Source organism: Peromyscus maniculatus, chromosome 10 (genome assembly GCF_049852395.1).
Source record: "Peromyscus maniculatus bairdii isolate BWxNUB_F1_BW_parent chromosome 10, HU_Pman_BW_mat_3.1, whole genome shotgun sequence".
In the NCBI taxonomy this organism is placed as follows: domain Eukaryota; kingdom Metazoa; phylum Chordata; class Mammalia; order Rodentia; family Cricetidae; genus Peromyscus; species Peromyscus maniculatus.
Window position 1 is genome coordinate 92,905,717 of NC_134861.1, and position 13,444 is coordinate 92,919,160.

Consider the following 13,444-nt stretch of genomic DNA (forward strand, 5'->3'; position numbering starts at 1 on the left):
CCTCCCTGTGTGAGGCTGGGAGCAACTCAACGGCGTTTCAGAGGCCGGGACTGGTTTACAACCAGTGAGAACCAGAAAGGAACACGGTCACTCTAAATGTTCAGTGACTACTTAGTTGTTAAAGAATGGAGGCGGATAGCATATCACATACCGTATAAGAGTCTCTAATACAGAACTGCTCTCCATCAAGTACATCAGGAAAGAACAACAGTGGGAAAATTTGAACATAGAACTCCAAATGGTATATATAGAATACATTGTGATATATACATATATAGAATACATATAGAATACAGTGGTGGCTAAGTACACTACAAATGTACTACAAATACAAAAATCCGGAAACATATAGTGAATATCCATGCCAGTAAGTAAGCCTCTGTGTTTCCCAAGCCACGAAGTTAGCCCTGGCCTGTAATGGTAAGTTTTACCCGTTACCATTACTAATTGATCCCAACTAACATTTATTGCGAACTGTATATGTGCCAATTAAAGGTGAATAAAACGAGGCTTAGAAAATGGTCTTTTCTGGGCCACACAGCTTGTAAGCGGCAGAGGCAAAATTTATATCCTGGTCTATCGGAAACCATTATCACTCAACAGCCTACTTTTAAATGACATATTTTATATCTGCTCTCCCTTCTTTCGTCTGTCTGTCTTCTCTCTTCTTACTCAGAATCAGCTAACACGGGGCAAAGCCCACCTTCATATTTTGTAATTCTTACTTGAGATTAGACACACAAAGACACCCTGCCCTATATAACGTTCCATACGGGGCTTACTTCTTACCACACAGGGCTGAGAATTCGTCCGGCTTGGCATAAGTCAGCACCGCAGCTAAGGCCTCTCTCCAGTTTTTAAGATCACAGGACTCAACAATCTCCTTCCAGTTCTTCATCACCACTGCAGTGATGAGCTTGGAAAAGGAAGCAACAGGAGATGAAGTCTTTACTACCCCCGGAGACCGCCTGTCTAATCCTCACATGTCTGCAGTGCTGGGACCTAACACGGGGAGACAGGCACTGCCAGCGAGCCCCCCATCTAGCAACCTCATCTTTCAAAACAACGATTTACAGCTTTCATGACAAATCACACAGCAGCAAAGTGAAAAACATTCTTGAACCAAATAACAGATGCTATTTTCCTTCAAAAAGAAAATTGCATCAACACATTTTACAAAGGGCTTCAAGGGAAAAGCACAGGACACTAGCAGAACATTGTACAGGAAGATACTCCTGGGTCCAATGGTTCAGGAAAAGCTGCCGGCCATTGGGTCTTGAGGGACTTGATTTGAAGGACAAGCAGGAAGGAACTTTATGAAGAAGGTTAAAAAGCCCTCTAGGGCAGTGAGATGGCCAAGCAGGGCAGAGTGCTGGCTGGCAAGTCTGAGGGTCAAGGCTGATGACCTAACCCCCAGGACCTACTTGGTAGAAGAGAACCAATCCATGCAGTTGTCTGACCTCAAACAAACACTCTGTGGTACATGGGTGAACTCAAGGCTTAGGAAGAAGAGCATGGGAGGAGGAACTGAAAGGCAGCCAATGTGACAGACAGAGACGCACGAGGCAAAGCTTGGAAACTGGGGACAGCCGCCACTAGGATTCAATATTGAGATAATTTCATGAAAAATAATCTCCAGGCCAGGCATGGCTGCCCACGCCTTTAATCCCAGCACTTGGGAGGCAGAGGCAGGAGGATCTCTGAATTCAAGGCCAGCCTGGTCTACAGAGCATGTTCCAGGACAGCTAAGGCTGATATCACAGAAAAACCATATCTCAAAAAACAAAAACAAAAAATTTCCAAAACTATTTTTTTTAAGATATGGAAAATAACACCAAACTTAAAAATGTTCAGACCCTCTATGCCATGTAACTGAATAATCAAAACTCTGTTCAAATCTTTAGGCAAAACAAAGGTTTTAATCACTACATTAAACAATGTTGTTTGCCTATATGAGGAAAACATTAAAACGAGCCCAAACAATCCTAAATAGTGACATAATACATCCTGGTCATAAAATAGTGTCACAAGATATTAGATAAAAGTCTAACAGTCCTTAACAAGGCAAGAGAAGCTGACACTGTGACTGTCTACAGAGAGAATGACACGTGCATCCACATGGGACCGTGACTCTTCACATAAAGGTGTGGAGAAATGGACACTAACTTCTTAACAAGGTTAAGAGACAACTAAAATTCTTACCTTGAGATTTTCTATACTAAATCTCTGCAAGGGAATCGAAACACTGGAATTTTATCACATCAAAACATAAACAACCATTTCTGCATCAAAGAACTTAATTCTTTCCTGTTTTCTGTATCTCAATTATCCATAATAACAATAGGATACTATCTTCATAATCAGAATAATAAAAGTCTATAATTCTAATACCCAGGAGCCTAAGGCAGAAGGATTGAAGATTCAGAGAAAGCCTGGGCTATGTAGCAAGACTCCCACTGAAAAATAATTTTTTGGGGGAAGCGGGGGAGCAGTTTGAAGACAGAGGTTCTTTGTGTAGCCGTGGCTGTCCTCAAACTCAGAGATCTACCTGACTCTGCCTCCCAGGTGCTATGATTAAAGGTCTGTGCCACCACACCTGGCTAACAGAAAAAATTTTAAGGTGTATACGAGTGTATGTGTTTCTGTGCTACTATTTATTTTGAAAAATAACATACCCTGGTAATTTTGCTTTGAGATTTTGCAAAGTATTTTTTTTGTGTTTGAGCCAAGAGTTCTGGTCCACCTGCTATGGCTAATATAATAGCATCAGCCATTCGGTTATCATGTAAACAAAGGTCAACTGCACTCTCAAAATTGCCCGTCAGCAAAGCCCGAGTAATTAAACCATCAATATCTGCAACAAGGAAACACAACATCCAAGTTAATTAGAGTTTGTTACGGATAACAATTACAAGAGAACTACGCACACCAGTTTTTATACACAGACAAATGGAGAACACAATGCTAATTTATCATTACTACCAGATTAAATTTGTAAAATAAACTGTCACTATTTATGAAAGTTATGGAAATAGACCAGGATGTATACATAGTAACTTTTTTTTGTGTTTTAATAAAGATCACTTAGGTGTGTCAGATCATTACCCTTTTCAAGACACTGGTAATACTATAAATGATGACCAAGTTCTTGCTTAACCCTGCCCACCGGGACAACATATTTCTAGTTATGACTACTGGTAGATAACCGAAATCCCAGGTCTAGGAGGCTGAGACAGGAGGATTGTCAGTTTGAAATCTACACAGAAAACTGTTTCAAAAACAAGAAACAACAGTGCACTGTTCTCCCTCTCTCTCTCATTAATTATCTTGAAGACAGACAACTTGCTTATGGCTAAGAGAGATTTCAGTCAAAGCCAACAGCACTTACCCCCACTGACGGAGATGTTAAATGTCCCTCCAGCTGAGGGCAGAAAATCAGACTCCTGTTTCTCCTCTTTAATTCGCTAAGAGATGAAAAAGGCACAATTTAGCTAAAGTGAAACTGAAATGATTTACTGCCAAAAATTATATGTGATTATTCATCTACTGAGAAGATGATACACCAAGCTGTTTCAAAATGTTCCCAATTCAAGTGTAGACTAGAATCTTGACTTCCTAAGGCATTAATTCCCAGGAGACATAAATAAAACCCATCATCTTTGAACACCAAATCGTGTCCACACTCGTCAGAGACCTGAAAAGTTGCTGTCAAAAATAAGGAACATTTTCTCAGACTGCCAACTCTGAGTGGCTCAAAGATGCAAAATATATGGGTTTTTAATGATAGTGTCTATAGGTTTGATATAAAGTCTTTTTGTCCAAGTTGAATCACAAAAACAAATCATTTGGTATCCTCAGTACAAAAGTGAAGCAGAGTCTGGACCAATGACACAGTCAGAGAGCACACGCCTGAGAGTAGGTTTGGTCTCTGAACACACACACACGCACATGCACACGCACACGCACACACACACGCACACGCACGGCAGTACAAACATTGTTTTAAGTATACATTTCATTTTCCTTTAAATTATATATGGAACAGCACATAGTTGAATAATACACACACACACACATTCCTATTACAAAAGTTACACACTGAGTGACTCAATTCAAAATCTAATACAAAATTGTTGTGGAATATTATTTAACTGGGCAAGATGTGTGACATTTGTTTTTGCTGCATTTGTTTTAGGGATGAAAAGATGTGTTGCGCCAGGCGGTGGTGGCGCACACCTTTAATCCCAGCACTCGGGAGGCAGAGCCAGGCGGATCTCTGTGAGTTCGAGGCCAGCCTGGGCTACCAAGTGAGCTCCAGGAAAGGCGCAAAGCTACACAGGGAAACCCTGTCTCAAAAAACAAAAACAAAAACAAAAACAAAAAAAAAATGTGTTACATCTGTTTCATTCTGCCTGCCTAAGGCACCTGACTGGTCTAATAAAGAGCTGAAGACAGACAGGAGGATAGAAAGGTAAAAGGCCCTGAGACAAAAGGGAGCTAAAGAGAAACAGGTTAATTTAGGGCAAAAGAGCTAGCCAGAACTGAGCCTAAGCTAGGTCAAGCATTCACATCTAATAATAAGCCTCCGTGTCATGATTTGGAAGCTGGTTTGTGGCCCAAAAGAAAAAGCCTGTTTATACAAAATGATCTGAAATCGAAAACTTCTTAGATTTTCATATTAGGGACAATCTGCTTATAAAGACTCTACAAACATCCCCAAGCTTTTCTTTTGAAATAAAAACAAAGTTATCCTACATGAAATCAAACGTTCACACAGGCATCCATGCTGCCTACACACTTGAATGTGAACGCCTCACACTCTGTGCAGAGTACGGCACAGACTCATCTAAAGGACTTAGTTAATTAACTGCCCCTACAGAAGGAAGCTAAGCCTACTTCCTTCTCCCTTTTAGCATTTCAAAGTTTAGAAAAGTGCTGTCAGTTTACATCAGTCACACTGAGGAATAAATCAGCCACCCATCCTCAATATATCTGTTTACCAAAGTTACAGAACAATGCTTTCAGGGCTGGAGACGTATATCAATGGTATAGATACACAAGACCTGGGATGCATGAGGCCCTGGGCTCAATCCCCAGGTCTATACAAACAATGCAATCTTCCTATTTTCTAACTCAGCATTTTCAAATGAGCTTTCTTTATACAACTAACCTTTACTTATGAACCCTGGAGATATAATGCTTAAATTCTTATGTATGAAAAAACCTTGAATGTACAAGATACTATATCTAAAAAGCAAATAGTATCACCAAGACAAAAGGGAAGATTTTACCCCCTTATGCATAATTTGTTTCAAACCTTTAAAGTATGCAATGATGACTACTGTTTGGCTAAGTATTTTTATCACCTATTATTCATGAGTGCATGACCAAATAGTCATTAATTTGATAATACATAGTAAATCTACTCATACACAAATGAACATACTTGTAGGTATCTATAATTTTCCATAGGTATCTCCAAAACTAGTTCAAAATTTTAGCAAGATTTTACAATGTCCCCTATTTCTTTCTTAAATTCTAGGAGATTGATTTTGATAGAAAATATACTTCACAATCAATTTATAGCAGCCCCATATATTCATGAATTATATTTATAAGCATCTCATAGTCAAGTTAGTCCCCCACCATAAAAGGCAATGGAAAAAGTCAAAGATTAGATAGTAAGAACTTGATTAACTTTCTAAGATGAAATGAAAACAGAAAGCAAGCAGAGTAAACTATAGAATTAGTTGTTAGTTGAGGGAAGAAAGAGAGAGAGAGTTACAAAGAAATTAATTAATGGTACAACTCTGTATTCAAGGTCTTTTTTCAATTAGTTACAGAAATTACCAAGCACAGCTAAGGACATACTAAGAGTAAGTCATCACAATTAGCTTAGCTATATAAACTATTCTTTGTTTCTGTTCCAGTTCAGGACAACTTGGAAGCCTCTATCACTGACAGGGCTATACAAATTCATGTGCCAAGAAAAAAGCATTCCCTTGACATGCAGGGCAACTGCATTTCTGAGTAAATTCTGTCAGTTTAGCATCCTTGCAACCATCTGACCCAATTAAGGAGAACTCACATCTACTGCTAATTTTAAGCCATACAATCAAGAAGCTGGGCCAATGAACCAGTGTGCCGAGACACTTCTGTTAGTATCTCCCTAAACACACCTGAGAAAGCAATACAGTCAGACATCACTGGCAACAAGTAGTCAGAAAATGTCCGTATTTTCAAGTGAGATACACAATTATCACACAATTGTCCAATAGAATATAAAAAAATAAGTACCTCTCCCAAGAGCTGCTCTTCAGCAGCAGGACTCTCCTCCCCATCACTCTGTGCTACTTGGTCAGGGTCTTTAAGAGCCTTTGGTACATAAAACAATCACAGAGGAAGTTGAAGAATGTAGCATTAAAAGGCTATTAGTAACAAGACAGACAAAAGACCCAACCAACCACACCCAGAGCTTGATCATGAGAAGCAACCGGACAAATTTATTCCAGAAACAACATTAAAAGAAAAGCAGAAACCATCACTACCACCACCTTCCCTTTTGGTCACCAAGTGTCATGTGACATACAGGCGCTTTACCTTGTCTGAGCAGGCAATGATTCTGTTTTCCCTTCTATGAAGTTCAAATATACCAAAAGACATGCTTTACCAGCTAAACTTAAGATGAGAATTACGAACTACTAAAATACTTAGAATTTTCTAAACCAGGAAGGACAAAACAGATCAACTGCTCTAATTACACTGCTTGTCCAGCTCTAACCACACTCTTGGAAGACAGCGATTTGAGGTCTTACCATGTCGGATCCATCCACTCTGTTCAAGGCCAAAGCAACCTGAAATGAAAACAACAACCCACCTACTAAGTGCAATGCTAATCCGGGTGGACAGCAAGGTTTGGCTTTATTCTGTTCTCAGCCAAACTCCACAAAGTTCTTATCAGGGCCAGTATGTTTAGGAAGAGCAAACATCTGCGCACAATTGGTTCTTATTGGTTCTAGTTTCATTTACATGGAATTCTACTGCTCCGATGATCTTTAGCTCTGCTGTCTAATCACAAAATCAACCTTAAAGAAACATGCTCCCTTGTACTTTGTTGTTTTAAGTAACTATATTTTTGTCTTGTTGTTAATTTTTTTTCTTAATGTTTTATTTTGTTTTTTAAGACTGGGTCTTACTATGTAGCCCTGGATGGCCTGAACTCATGGAGATCTACTGCCTCGGCCTCCTGAGTGCTGGGGTTAAAGGCATTCACCACCACACCTGGCTTACAAACACTTTTTAAAAAGATGTCCTCAGGTACTCAATATAGAACAAATTGCTTTAGAAGTATTCTGATAATTTTATTTCCTAATTTTTTGCTTTCAGGCATACAAGTAAAACTTTAATCTCCTGGAAACTTAGAAAAGTCAGAGCAGCTAATAAGGAAATCAAACAAATACTAACACTTTAAGGAGTAAGCAAAGACACCAGCAGTGTGGCTGCCCTCAGAGGAGCACATACGTAGACGACACCAGATGCAGCCCACACCAGTTAGGCAGCTACGCAATTCTATAGAAAAACTTTAGTTACCGCCAACAGAGGTGAAAGAGAATAAGAGTATTCTCAAGGTTTCTACGGTTTTTACTGCTACTGATTCTGATGTCAACACTGACACAATTCAGACCCTTTCTGAGAAGACTACAAAACTATAATGTGTGTTTCTCTTTTAAAAAGGGAATTCTTTCAAAAGCTAAACTATGAAGCAAACTACTTGGCCTTTGTTTACTTAGGCTCATGAAAATTCCATCCTGTTTCAGCTACCTGTGAGCTGGTCAACAATAAGCCATTTAAGAATTTCATGCTAGCTGGGTCGTGATGGCACATACCTTTAATCCCAGCACTCAGGAAGCAGAAGCAGGTGGATCTCTGTGAGTTCAAGGCCAGCCTGGATTACAGAGTGAGTTCCAGGAAAGCCAGGGTTACACAGAGAAACTGTCTCGAAAAGAAAAAGAATTTTATGCTAAAGGGTGGGAAACTGCAGTGGCCCCAACAGTGCTGGACTTCCCATACACTGTACAGTTGGGGAGACACCTAATCCCTGCTCTCCTCTCTCGAGGCCACTGTTAGCACACCTTAAGGAACACCTCAGTGTGTGTGACTTATCTGTCATGGCCAAACTATCCCTGACAGTCCAGGCTGAATTAAAGGTGGGTCTGGTAGCTTCTACATCCAGGCAGAAAGTGGAGTTTCACATCTGAAAACTTGGGTGACAAACACCAATTCTTACTAAACGTTAGTTGACTGATTGAAGACTCTGTCTAGAACTTTATACACAGATACCCCACCCAGCACACGAGCATCTGTTTACGGCGGTCATTTGATCTCAGGACCTTACCTTCTTCCCCAGATCTTCTCTTCTGTATCCAAGAAGCTCCAGGTATTTCCCACGAGAATCCTCCTCAAAGTTCACCTTTTAAAAGAGACATAATCTTCAAAGATTACATTTAAAACCTAGTTTTTCTAAGAATTGACCAAAAACTCTAAAGTCTATAAAATCCTGAAAATTCACTGTTCAAAAAGAATTTACATAACTTTAGAAACTGTTTTTTTTTTTTTTTAAAGATTTATTTATTTATTATGTATACAGAAGAGGGTGCCAGATCTCATTACAGATGGTTGTGAGCCACCATGTGGGTGCTGGGAATTGAACTCAGGACCTCTGGAAGAACAGTCGGTGCTCTTAACCTCTGAGCCATCTCTCCAGCCCCTAGAAACTGTTTTAACTATGCAGGCATGGATATGGCTGGGAGCTGATTTGTGCACAGCGAGTCCAGTGCTGGCAGAGGTCAGAGGGGGCATCCAGTGCCTACGGCTGGAGTTATGGGTGCTGGGGACCCAACTTGGGTCTAAAACACAATGCCTGCTCTTAACCACGGAGCCACCTCTCCTGCACTGGAGTGGTTTATTTGAGTCTCACCATAGAGCTTTGGTTGGCCTGGAACTTGCTCCAAAAACCAGAATAGCCTCAAACTCAGAGATCCACCTGCCTCTGCCTCCCAAGTGCTGGGATTAAAGGCGTGCACCACCTCCACCTGACTTTATAAATAACATTTTTTAAAAACTAGTTTTCTGTTTGTCTGAGACTAGGTCTCACATAGCCCAGGTCTCAAATTCAAACTCTATACAGCAACTGATAATCTTTTAAGTTCCTCTACTGCCCAACTGCTGAGATTACAGGCATGCACCGTCATGCATGGATAAAATAGCTATGTTCTAAGAGTAAGTACATATTTCAGCAACTCATCATTCTGGATAAATGAGGCTTGTTTTTAACTATAATTTTGTTAAAGACAAAGTAATTCATGTTCAAAGGTTCTATGAGAAAGCAAGACAGTGTATGCAGTATTCAACATCCCAGAACTTTTTTGAATCTCACACCTAAGCTGGGCAAGGAGGCACACACCTTCCACTGCAGCACTAGATGCAGTCAGGTGGATCTCTGCAGGTGCCCGATCAACAGAGAGCAGTTAGGTGAGCCAGTCTCACTACCAAGAGAGACTGTTTCAAATGGAAACAAAATTGCACCCTAACTAACAAACTGCAATTTCTACATTGATAGAGTTTATCCTCATTGTATTCAAGATGGTTTTTTCTTGGAAAACTCAGTATCAAGAAATATCTGTGAAAGCCAAACTCTTAGTCCGCTATGAAGAAAGCCAGTGTGCTGCTGCGAGGCTGTTTTTCCTTGGACTCTCCTGTAGCAGCAGGAAGAGAAACCCCTCCTGTCTCCCCTCCCCTCTCCCATTCCTCTCACCACGTTCACTGACCAGACTGGCTACAGACACTAAATTCTGTTTTATTACAGCAGCTCCCATGTTCTAATTTTTAAGATCTGTTGAATGATGTCGCTCTCCCTTAAATATATCTTCACACTATTTAGCTTATAATGGTGTAAGAGATTAGGCTGTGTTCTCTTGAGATTATCTTGGATTTTTGAGACAAAGTCTTGCTATAGCCCAGGCTGGCATTGAACTTGAGATCTTCCTGTCTCAGCTTCCTGAGTGTTGGCATTACAGTTGTGTGTTACTGTGCTCAGCTTGCGTTTCTTGAATTTCATCATGCATTCCTGAAATCATATTATCTCACATGTTTCTTCAAAAGGAAGACAGACTTTAATTATAATAGGAACAATTATGGATAATAAAATGAAACCATTTTAGGGCCAGAGAGACGGCTAAGCAGATAAATGTGCTCACTGTAAAATGAACATGCACGTAGACACACACACAAACAAAAATTAGAAATAAGCTCAACTTTACCTTCAAGAAGGACCACACATTTTTCTCAAACTCAGTCTGAGAAGCGTCAATCTTCCTCTGGCAGTAACTGATGAAGCCCTGGGACTGTACAACCTGCTGCAGCTGCTCCGAGCGGCTGAGGAAGTCCTTCTCGGTCACCACCTGACTGATGAACACGTGCTGCGGCCGCTGCTGCTGCTGCTGCTCAGCTCCCTGCTGGGGCTGCGCTTTGACGTTCTCAAAAGTCACCAGCTTCCCTCCGAACTTCGAGAAAGAATGAACTCATCAGCCACTAAGCTGCCCCGGAGGGAATGGACTGCAGCCTGCTCAGGTCAGGAACTGGATGGGGATCACTGGCACACCCTCCCAGGCTCCCGAACGTCACTCCAGCCCCCAACTGTCCTCCTTTTCAGTCCTCACAAGTCCCCTGGGATGAAATGGACTAGTGCTGTCCCAGAATTCCTCAGTTAATGTTACACAGAACCCTAGAAACAAGCTCCACCTACTGAGAAGGAAGCGCCGACAGGCCTTCGGATCCACTTGGGGGGCTTCTTCAGGGGCAGCACTATGCTGTGCTGAGCAGTCTGCTGAGGAATTTGTAATGGAGGAAGGGGCTGTCCTGTGCCAAAAGGATCAAGATTCCCAAAAGACGATGAAAGCTATTTTAAAAAAAAGTATGAGTTAGTAACCTACATAAACTATGTTGCAATTTTTCAAATCATACACACAAAAAAAAATGTCTAGTAACAGTTATCCACTACAGCAGCATTGCTGGTTGGTAAAAATCACTAAAGATAATTACACAACATGGTTCTTTTTCTCAGTTGTCATCATCAAGTGCCTTAATACTGCCTATTACCTTGTCAACTTGTTTCTGCCTTAACCCATCCATGCTGCCTCCCATGATAGAGTAAACACTGATTCGTCCATCAAAAGAAGCAGCCGACAGGACAGCAGGGTTCCGAGGACACCACTGGATATCGAAGCACCACTGTGTGCTGGTGGGAAGCTCATATAATACCTAGCCCAACATAAACAAACAAGCAAAAGTTAGAAAAAGGTACAGCCAGATCATAACCTAAAGAAGTAATGCTGATAATAAGTACAGCTGAACATTACTTTAAAAAGTCTTTAGCCAAGAAAACCAATGCTAAGTGTCTCTTACAGTACAGTGGTCCCGGGATGGTCCACAATGGTAAGTGTCTCTTATAGTACAGTGGTCCCGGGATGGTCCACTAATAACAGGAATGCCAGTCAATATTTCTTTTCCTAAAATGGCAGCAGTAGACAAGCTGGAAAGGCTAGAACATTTTATCAAATTCCAGTGCTACTCTTTTCAACTGTTTTTGCCTGGCAAGATCCAAAGAACTATGTTTAGGTCATTTGAAGACCAAACTTTAAACCACTCTCAGAAAGAACTCACTGACAAATCTGGCTTTTAGCCAAGAGAAAACATGTCTATCTCATTCTTATTGCTGAAGAATCCTAACAAGACCTGCCTCTAGGTTTTCTACAGAAGGAAAGGGCCGTGGGACAACGTTACAAACACTACTCCAGGCCGGGGGGAGCTCCATGTGTAAAGTCCGTGCCATGCATTCATGAGGACTGCGGCACAAGGCCCGGCCCCTGCACAGAAAAGCCAGACCTGCTACTTGCCTATAACCCACAGCTGCGGAGGCAGAGACAGGAAGGCCCCTGGCATTCGCTGGCCAGTCACCGAGGGAGGTCAAGGAGCCGGTCTCAAAAAACAGCTGGAGATCTAACTGACAAAGACACACTATCAATCTCCGGCAGCCCGGTGTGTAGATACAGAAGTGCTCATGCATTTGTACATACATGAACATATACACACACAGAGGAAATTAAAAATAAATAGTTATCAGAACTGTTACACTTGAGGCCCTAAGTTCAATGCTCAACAGCTAAAAGAACAAAACCTGTTAAAACATTTTTTGTTTATTCATTTATTCCTGTGTGTGTGTGTGTGCGTTTTATGGGTAACTGTCGGGGGGCATGTGTTACAGTACACATGTAGAGGACAACTTTGGGGACTCGGTTCTCTCCTTCCACCTTGTTGAGGCGGATTCTCTGTTGTTTCTGCCATGTTGCACATCCAAGTGGGCTGGCTCATGAACTCTAGGCAGCTCTTGCTTCCAATCTCACTGCAGGAGTGCTAAGGTTACACATGTAACCACAGCATCCTGTTCATGTGGATTCCAGGTATCAGAATCAGGTTTCCAGACCTGACTGCTGAGCCACCTTGCCAGCTGGAAGACTTTTTTTTTAATGGTGCTGGAAATCAAGCCTAGGCCTTTCACATGATAAACAAGCACGACTTCTGAGCCACACTCCCAATCTAGCTACTCACATTTCCATCAAAATAACTTCAAAAGCACCTGAAACAATACACTTCAATAGAGAAAAGGCAATGGTATAAGGCTGCAATTAGGGTCTGGAGAGATAGCTCAGCAGTTGAGCACCAGCTGCTCTTCCAGAGGACATGGGTTCAATCCCAGCCCCAACATGGAAGCTCACAACTGTCTGTGTAACTCCAGGATCCAACACCTTCACATGCAGGCAAAACACCAATGCACTTAAAATAAAAATGAATCATTTTTAAAAAGGCTGTGGCTAGAATCTATGTTTCAACAGAGAAAGATTAATTTTAAAGTACAAGGAAATGAGCCTGGCTAATGTTCCTGACAGAGAACAAATCTCAGACCCCCCTCCAATGGTCTTTTATAATCATGGGCTAAAAACCATTTGGAAATATCTTACTCAGGTAGAAATAAGTATAAAGAGTGCCTTCTGAAAGGTTGAGAAGCATTCCTCCTCTTACCTCTCCTGTGTTAGGGTTAGAGCACAGAATCTTAGCATCTTTTCCACAGCTTAGTAACAATTCAGGATCTGCCATGCTCCAAGCAATTGCCAAAATTCCCCTATAAAAAACAGGCGGGAGAAAAGAACAAGTGAGAACAAAGTCTAGTCACACACAGATTGAGACCACAGAGGAGCTCCCTTGTCCATTTACTACTTCAACGGTCAGCTTAAGAAAGAAAAAGACAAAGGAAGAAACGCACACTGGTAGAAAACCCACAAAAATACGAGGAAACGTTCAGTCTTGAAGAAAGCAAATTTCCAATCCC

At 41.2% G+C, this 13,444-nt stretch overlaps 1 protein-coding gene across 50 annotated transcripts in view; it reads right to left on the minus strand.

Moving 5' to 3' along the window:
* Positions 1-13,444, minus strand: part of Sec31a (SEC31 homolog A, COPII component) — a 58,074-nt gene that overhangs the window by 24,512 nt on the left and 20,118 nt on the right. For 24 of the 50 annotated variants that reach the window (XM_076546750.1, XM_076546745.1, XM_076546762.1 and 21 more), the window contains 10 exons: positions 13,138-13,237; positions 11,158-11,319; positions 10,805-10,957; positions 10,320-10,562; positions 8,396-8,470; positions 6,816-6,854; positions 6,298-6,375; positions 3,389-3,464; positions 2,676-2,854; positions 790-916 (listed from right to left, as the gene is read on the minus strand). In XM_076546750.1, coding sequence (XP_076402865.1) covers positions 790-916; positions 2,676-2,854; positions 3,389-3,464; positions 6,298-6,375; positions 6,816-6,854; positions 8,396-8,470; positions 10,320-10,562; positions 10,805-10,957; positions 11,158-11,319; positions 13,138-13,237 — 1,232 coding nt within the window. The remainder of the gene's footprint in view (positions 1-789; positions 917-2,675; positions 2,855-3,388; positions 3,465-6,297; positions 6,376-6,815; positions 6,855-8,395; positions 8,471-10,319; positions 10,563-10,804; positions 10,958-11,157; positions 11,320-13,137; positions 13,238-13,444) is intronic. The other 26 variants (XM_076546755.1, XM_076546760.1, XM_076546757.1 and 23 more) reach the window with 2 other exon arrangements.